Raw genomic sequence first — 8,622 nt, 5'->3', positions numbered from 1 at the left:
ATTGCATTGATTTTGCACTGCATTCAAAATCTTACTTAAGTACAAAAATATACTTAAAACATCAAACGGAAAAGTACTTACTGTGCAGAATGTATGTATTATAATGCTGGAGTGTTATTACGATGCGTTTACGTACAAGCATCATTTTAATGATATTGCAGCTCAGAGTGATTTTAAACTGATGGGATGTTTAATGCATAACAATTAATTCTATTGTCATCCATCCATCCATTTTCTATGCTGCTTATCCCTTTCGGGGTCGCAGGGGGGGGCTGGAGCCTATGTCAGCTGGCGGGCTGAGAGAGGCGGGACCGGGCAACATATATACACAAACAACAATTCACGCTCACACTCACACCTAGGGGCAATTTAGAGTCACCAATTAACCTAATGAGCATGTTTTTGGTCTGTGGGAGGAAGCCGGAGTACGGGAAGCACGGGAAGAACATGCAAACTTCACACAGAAAGGCCCGACCTGGGATTCGAACCGGCGACCTTCTTGCTGTGAGGCACGCGCACTACCTGCTGATATTTCCTCCGACATATAGAGTATATGTAGATATGGAGTATTTACCTAAAGTACTTGATTAAATGTACTTTGATACTTTCCACCACTGCAGTTTACTGTAATGTAAGAAAGAAGAAGGAGCAATTTCTCACAATTTTTGAAAACCTGAAACCATCAAATCAAATTAAAAATAGCTGCATTCATTTTCTTTTAATCGATTGATGGGTTGATTGTTGTGGCTCTACTCCAATCACTTTCCAATGCATTTCATTGTTTTTTCACCACTATTGAACAAACTGACTTTGCTGAGAACATGATGTAAACAGGAGTAATTGCATCATTTTCACAGTTGGCAACAACTGCCTCTCTCTCTCTCTCTCTCTCTCTCTCTCTCTCTCTCTCTCTCTCTCTCTCTCTCTCTCTCTGTCCATAGGTTGACCCAGGCTGGCAGAGTCCCAGCAGACAGAGCTGTCCCACCGGTGTGACGGGGGGGAGGGGAACTCCCCATTTAAGATGTTCCTGCTCTCACCCAGGAAGCATCTCACCCTAAAGCCGAGATGTCAAAGCAGAGCGACGACTCTGAACACTCAGTCGATCATCACAATGAAAACAAGGGGTTAACAAGCAGTGCCACGGCCTGAGCGCCCTCCCATCATCCACTCCCCCCTGGAATGGACTGTCCCATGGATTCACATGACGTGTGTATGTGTGTGTGTGTGTGTGTGTGTGTGTGTGTGTGTGTGTGTGTGTGTGTGTGTGTGTGTGTGTGTGAGTGAGAGAGTGACAGAGAGTGTGTGTGTGTGTTCTCTTAGCCATATATATTGGGCCATGTGGACACAGACGTGGAGTTTTGTAGGATAGACTCTGTATTGGCTGCAGGGCTGTTGGCCTCTCTTTCTTCATCTCTCTCTTAAAGAGAACCAGCAGGACTATAAAGCAGCCTTCAGATCTCTCTGGACTGCTCGTTGGTGGCAACTGAGGAACCTTTTCACCCTGAGAGTACCGAGTCTCACCAAGTACCTGGCCCTATAGACAAAATGAGTGATCTGCTGGACGATGGCTCTTTCATGTTTACGTCGGAGTCCGTGGGCGAGGGACATCCAGGTGAGTCTTCAATCAACTTTAGCTGCCTGGCTGTGAATCTGGGACTTAAAGTCACACTGAAAATGAAGTGTGTTCAGGTGTTGACTGTAAGATATTTCACAACTTGTCAGATCTCTTTGCACTATGTTTTAAAAGCCAAAACACACAATTTCAACAACTTACTTTGCAGAAACATTGACACACATATGAATAAAGTATTCGTCTATACCTCCAGAATAACTCCACGGAGCTGCGCATGTACTCTCCAAGCATGCTTGGTATTCCATTCACAGCAACATGTGTTTACTGCCCCTCACTCTCACTCATGACCAGCAGGACCTGAATGTGAGTGTGGCAGACTGGTGTAAGGTTGCGCACTGAAGAAAAAGGGACCAGCTAATGAGTGACAAGTGAACTCCACGCTGGTTCTGGGATCCGCCTGGCATGTCGGCATAGTGTGTAAAACAGGAAGGATCATCGAACAATCCATGTCAATCCAAATTACATTCAAATTGCACTTAAAAACTGAGCCTTAACTTGATGAAAGTTGGCTCTCAGCTCTTTTGACAATTCCATATTTAGCATTTACAAGCAGTATATAACATATGATAAATGGTTTATAATACTCTTATCATTTTAAACATATAAAATGTTTACAAATTAAAAATTTGTCTTTATAGTGAGTTAGAAACCATTTATTTATTGTATATATGCTGCTGATCAATGTTAAATAGGGAGTTAAAGTAAAGTGATGCCCAGTCAGAAAGCTTTTTAAACTTCACGATGAAAGTTAAAATGCACTCTGCCCTCCATACATACTTTAGACCCCCACCCACCCACCCACCCCACCAACCCCCTCGTCAATGTGTTGTAATCCTTTAACTAATATATCACCTTACAAAGTCCCCTGTGCTAAATCAATAATCAGTAAACACAGCAGAGTAAACCAGTTGTGAAGCTTCACAGATGATAACAGAACGTGGCCCCCAACATGAGGAGCCTGGTTCTTTTTTTTAGTGGCTGTTATTCATCATACATGGCAAAAAAAGTGCATCTTTTCGCAGGTAGATATCATCTCTCACTCCGTAATTCATAGAGCAGACATTACTGAAGTAGTTTTAGGTCTTAAAAGACAACTTGCAATCATGAAGAGGAAAAAAAAAAGTGAAGAATGAAGAGAAAAGAGCAGCTTTGATAAGAATCCACAAAGCTCTTCCCAACCATCCTTTAACATGCACGCAGTGTGTGTTGTGTGTGTGTTATAACAAAGCCGTGAAGAAAAGCAGATCGTCCCTGAGACACAGTCAACATTTACACTGAATACACACTGATTTCTTATACGAGCAGAAAACAAAACCGGCACGATTGATGATGAAACGAGTCCACGTGTGACGTTAGATTCTGTATCTGCTCACCATGAAATGCTAAAATTCATCAGGTTAAGACTTACACACGCTGTTTGTACATTCACAGAGGTGTTCGGCCTTGGTGAAAGGCTGCAGTGCTCAACTTTAGATTTGATAACACACTTCAAGGTCTGGGCTGTTCCCACAGATAGTGTTTTTTCTTTTTTTTTTATTGGATCAAAGTCAGATCCGTCACAGAGATATACACCTCTGAGCCTGCCTCCAAATACAAAGTCGATTTGAGTAAAGATGAAAACATTAATGTTGATCTTACTGCTCCATGTCTAAGACGATGTGTTAAAACTACATTTTGACCCTCTGAACGAAGTGATGCGTCGTCCTGCTGCTGCACTCAAATCCCGCTGATCCAACCAAAATCCAGCCGTCTTCCTGTGTGAAATATTAGCGTGCAACCTTTCCGAAAAATATTTTTAAGCTTCTCTCGAGTTAACACCGAAGACCCGCTGTAATGATGCTGCAACATATATTTTTTCTGTCCTTCAAACACAGCCTCAACATGTCAGACATCTCCGATACACAGGCCTAGAAATCTGAGTGCCATCTAAACATTTTGCTTCATGTTCCTCCACAGACAAGATCTGTGACCAGATCAGTGATGCTGTCCTGGATGCTCACCTGAGGGAGGACCCAGATGCCAAAGTGGCCTGTGGTGAGTAAGCTGGAGATCACAGTGAATGTCACATATTGTGACACAGAGACACATAGAGAGAAGTTAGTATCATCTCACGTGGGGCTCAATATCTTAGCTTGTGCTCTTAAAAGTAAGTTAAAGGGCGAGACGCGGTCACTCTTGAGGGTTTAAACAAACTGGCCGACTGGCCTGAATCTCACCTGGAATTTCTGTTTCAATACTGACCTCTGAATGTCACAAGATGGCCAACTCTGTGAGGCGCGTTGTGTTGTTGCAACAGCTTCTGTGTTTCCTGGTGATCGAAGTCGAAAAGAAGATTTTTAAACGCTTTGTATGTCAAATTGCGTTTGTATCGACAGAGACGGTGTGTAAGACCGGCATGGTGCTGCTCTGTGGAGAGATCACATCTCGGGCCAACGTGGACTACCAGAGGGTGGTGAGGGACGCCATCAAGCACATCGGCTACGACAACTCCGACAAAGGTGAGAAAACGACCTGGAAATCAACAAAAACAGGTCATATCCTCTGCCTGTGGTCCTCTTCACGGTCTCTCTGTCCCATTTCTGTAGGTTTTGACTACAAGACGTGTAATGTGCTGGTGGCTCTGGAGCAGCAGAGTCCGGACATTGCTCAGGGTGTCCATGTGGACAGACAGGAAGAGGACATTGGAGCGGGAGACCAGGTAGGACTGTTGCCACAGGACAGCGTGTCCTTTGGCACGTGTTGGCTCTGGGGCTGGGTGATAGTGACAGAGGTCATATATCACAGTTTGTTTGACTCAGTGTTTAAGGCGTTTGGTGGCGTGAGTGTTGGTGCTCATGCAGATAATCGTTAGAAGCAGCGAGCGCACATGTTGCTGTTGTAGCTGGTTCAGGTGGTGCTGGTTTTAACTACTTTATACACAGTTAGCTAGTTATTAGGCTGCCAACCAAGGGGCCGTGCACCTCCAGAGCTCTGTGACACAAATTTGTATTCCTTTTGTATTTTAGTGAAATATTGTATCATTTAATCTCTTTGACACACACAAAAATGTTTGGAAGCACTGGTTTAATCTTTGAAGATGCTTCCTGATTTATCAGATCATCACATGTTTTTTAATGTGAACTCTTCATCTGTAAAGTAACTACAACTATTTAAATGTACAACGTTCCCCTCTGAAATGTAGTGTAGTGCAGGTTTACGGCAGCATAAAACCTCAAAACTGTACGCAAGTCAGCACTTAAGCCAGGAAATGTTTTGCAGTATGTATTGAAACACATCGAAGTCTTGATCCTCTTACAAATCTCCTCTCACAACAGAACTTTATTTGAAAATTGATCTTATTTCACCTGATTTATCTATTTCTGTGCTACGTTTCCTGCGTCTGTACTCATGTGCTGACCCTTGGCTGAAGTGTTGTGTAACTTTGTTTTGAGAAGTGCTCCTTTCATAGATTATATCTTATCTCACATGACAGCACTGATGTTATATCGATATAACTTCCTCTCGCTGAGTGTAGAAGAATGCGTATCAATATTTTGCCTTCGTTAACCTTTGACCCGTGTCATGACCCTGCACGGTTTGCATCTTTCTGCTGCTGTTCTGACTCGCACTGCTCCGCAGGGTCTGATGTTCGGCTATGCCACGGATGAGACAGAGGAGTGCATGCCTCTCACCATCGTCTTAGCCCACAAACTCAACTCAAAGATGGCTGAACTCAGGCGCAACGGCATCATCCCCTGGCTGCGTCCTGACTCTAAAACACAGGTGAGGTTTTGTGTTGTATTCAACACAAACACCGTAGAAGTTTGCGTGAATTAGTTTATTGTTTTTGCTCTGGAAGTCTTCCAAGAGATTTATTGTGGTGCCAGCAGACAAAATCGGATCAACGGTGGCTACTGCAAGTATTTAAGATAAAGCGCTCTGTGTAGAAATAATAAACTTTTGACTGATTTAGAGGCAATTAGCTGCTGACTGCAAGTCTGTGACATACAGTGTCTGATGCTTTTGTGTTCTAGGTCAAATGTAGGTTGTGAGAACATCCACACGCAGCTTTAGATTAATCCCAGATTTGACTGAACACATGCTTTAATTACACCAAAGAAGCATTAATAAACAAAGTTAAATTATCCTGTGGGGAAATTGAAGTCACTAGTACATTAGGAAGTTGTGAAATGAGAGTAAAAGAGAGAGAACTGTAAGTCCGTAATTCTGACAAATTCTAACACTGTGTACCGAATTTTGACATCTTCTGTCCCACAGGTGACAGTGCATTATGACCAGAAGGATGGAGCTGTGATCCCCAAGAGAGTTCACACCATCGTGATCTCTGTCCAGCATGATGACTGCATCTCTCTGGAGGAGCAGAAGAGGGTGCTCAAGGAGAAGGTAGGGCTTCCTAAAAACACATGATGGGGCTGTGACTGATGTTTCACTCAGGAAGCGAAGTCATATCTTTGGTTTTAATGTTGCATCAATTCCATCAGGTGATCAACGCCGTGGTTCCTGCTAAATATTTGGACGACAAGACCATCTACCACCTCCAGCCCAGTGGCCGCTTCGTCATCGGGGGACCCCAGGTGACCATCGCTCACAATCTGCTTATTTTATCTTTAAAAAAAAATGTAAAAAGTTTAAAAAATCACAGATTTTTGCTCATCTTCTACAATTTTTTTTTTTCCCAACAGGGTGACGCTGGTGTGACAGGCAGGAAGATCATTGTCGACACGTACGGAGGGTGGGGAGCTCACGGTGGCGGAGCTTTCTCTGGCAAAGACTTCTCAAAGGTGGACCGCTCCGCTGCCTACGCTGCTCGCTGGGTGGCCAAGTCTCTGGTCAAAGCCAAACTGTGCAGGAGAGTTCTGGTCCAGGTGAGCTTCATTCGTCCTAATATGCACGAGAGCTAAGGCTGCGTGCAGACGACCGACCTCTGAGGTCAGCATGCTGATCAGAACTTTTCCATCTGCCTGTCTGCACAGGTGTCTTATGCTATTGGAGTGGCCCACCCTCTGTCCATCTCCCTGTTCACCTACGGTTCCTCCAAGAAAACAGAGTCAGAGCTGCTGCAGATTGTCAACAAGAACTTTGATCTGCGGCCAGGAGTCATTGTCAGGTAAATACTGCAGATTGTGTAGATTAGTTAGTGATCATAGCATCTTTCAGGTTAGTCTGATGGATAAATGTTTTTGTTTGTGGGACATTTTCAAATTGTACACAAAGTGGCTTTAATACTGCATTCCCCTGCATCGCACGGCTTAGCTCAACTCTACTCAACATGCTTTTGGCAGAAAGAACTTTTCTTGATTTTGTTCACCTCAGTGTAGGTGGGATTCTTCAGCTGATCACCTTATATACCCTCTCCTTCTGAGATCCTTTAACCGGCAACCAAACAGAGTAACGTCTGCACTTCATCACTTGACCCTGGCGTGGCTTTAAGGGCTGCCACTTCTTAAAATCTGAGTCAATTTAATAAAAATATTGCAGTCACAGTTTGCAGTTGGTCAGCAGTGTTGGCTCAGAACCACATATCCAAAATTAAAGACTGATCTTATCCTGTGATGTGATTCCAGTCCGCTCTCCTTCTGTGTCCTCTGCAGGGAACTGAACCTGAAGAGGCCGATCTACCAGAAGACAGCCTCCTACGGCCACTTCGGCCGATCAGAGTTTACTTGGGAGAAGCCCAAAGAACTTGTGTTCTAAATACTCCACCGACTCGTCCTCGCCTGGAGGCTGAACAAGACGCCTCTTCGTGTGCTACAACTGCCAGCTCCATCAAGTGATAAGACATTTTTTTTATAGGACGAACTAAAGCCAAAGTTAGGGATAAGTCTGCTTTAAAGAGGTGAGAAGATAATTAAATGCAGGAGTGGTTATAGCTGACGGACATATAATGGGACATTCTCCCAATGAGAAGAGGACAGCTCAGTAACCAACCTTCCCCCCTGTCCTTTTCCTCGTCCACGACACGTCCAATTATTGGTGCTTTAGAAATGTGTGCACATTCTCTGGTCAAAGAGCCACAGCAAGTAAAACACTCTGAAGATAAATACTTCTACCGCACTAGAAGCAAAGTGTTTTACCTCAAAGCTGTGAATGTTCCTTAATGTGACCAGTATGATGTACAGAAACAACCTCATTTTCAAAAGTAGCTAACAACAACAGCGGGTATTTCATCATATGAATGTCAGAAGTGTAATTATTGCTCAACCAAAGGCTTTAGAGTAGATTTCAATCATTTTGTTATGACTGTGAAATTCCTTTTCCCAAGTCTTATTTCGTAATGTGTGCGACAGGAGGCTGTTACCATCGCTGTCACACATGAAGACGGGTCATCAGAACTTGGGGAGTGCTCTTCTTTCTTAAGCATATATGTTACAATCAAATGTAAAATAGCCATGCAGTCTTATGTTTTCATGCTGCCTTTCTTTTCCTTTCACCCCTGCTTCGTTTTAATATCCAGTCGCTTTTATGACCGTACAGCTCACCTGGTGGCTGATTTGTATCTTTGTGTCTTTTTTTTTAACCTGCAGGCCTTTGCAAATAACTAAAAGCCTGAAGTCTGATTTGATTGTGGATCCATCTCTTCTCTTTGCAGTGGATCACCAAGCTGCACACTGCTGAGACTAAAGCATTCAGTGGACCACTGATGTCTTACAGTCGCTGCATTTTTACTGTGTCATAAGCTGACACAATCCGCTCCTTCTATATCTCTGAGATATTCAGCTAATTTCTCGATCAATGTGAATTTTGCTCTTGATCTAAAAACATCCTGGACTGTTGTGTGGCCACACTGCAGCTCTGTACTGCAGACCATGATGCTTCCCTGTGAATTTAGAGGAACAAAGGGAGTGTTTATTCAAATATTTCTCACAGGGCATTTAGAAAATTTGAAGTCAGCTTTCGCCATTTGCTTAATCACAAGGTATTCAATCTAAGGCTTTCCCCCTGAAACACTTCTGATGGGACTGAGGAAGAGTGAACTGTGTTCACTTTAA

General features: G+C 43.5%; 1 protein-coding gene across 1 annotated transcript; it reads left to right on the top strand.

Annotated features, from left to right (window-relative positions):
• The first annotated feature begins 1,416 nt into the window (after positions 1 to 1,416).
• On the top strand, positions 1,417 to 8,188 carry mat1a (methionine adenosyltransferase 1A). Its single transcript, XM_070977615.1, has 10 exons — positions 1,417 to 1,612; positions 3,590 to 3,667; positions 4,009 to 4,131; positions 4,219 to 4,331; positions 5,252 to 5,395; positions 5,891 to 6,016; positions 6,115 to 6,207; positions 6,316 to 6,498; positions 6,607 to 6,740; positions 7,225 to 8,188. The coding sequence occupies exons 1-10, from the start codon at positions 1,546 to 1,548 to the stop codon at positions 7,325 to 7,327; spliced, it is 1,164 nt and encodes a 387-aa protein (XP_070833716.1). The 5' UTR covers positions 1,417 to 1,545; the 3' UTR covers positions 7,328 to 8,188.
• The last annotated feature ends 434 nt before the right edge of the window (positions 8,189 to 8,622 follow it).

This window comes from Chaetodon trifascialis, chromosome 13 (genome assembly GCF_039877785.1).
Source record: "Chaetodon trifascialis isolate fChaTrf1 chromosome 13, fChaTrf1.hap1, whole genome shotgun sequence".
In the NCBI taxonomy this organism is placed as follows: Eukaryota; Metazoa; Chordata; class Actinopteri; order Chaetodontiformes; family Chaetodontidae; genus Chaetodon; species Chaetodon trifascialis.
This window is presented reverse-complemented; position numbering and strand designations above follow the sequence as displayed.

What these genes read in the sequence shown, in the direction of transcription:
- mat1a (XM_070977615.1), top strand. Translation starts at nt 1,546, where the DNA reads ATGAGTGATCTGCTGGACGATGGCTCTTTCATGTTTACGTCGGAGTCC. An exon ending in CGTGGGCGAGGGACATCCAG is followed by an intron (nt 1,613 to 3,589) that starts GTGAGTCTTCAA and finishes GTTCCTCCACAG; the next exon opens with ACAAGATCTGTGACCAGATC. An exon ending in TCGTCATCGGGGGACCCCAG is followed by an intron (nt 6,208 to 6,315) that starts GTGACCATCGCT and finishes TTTTCCCAACAG; the next exon opens with GGTGACGCTGGTGTGACAGG.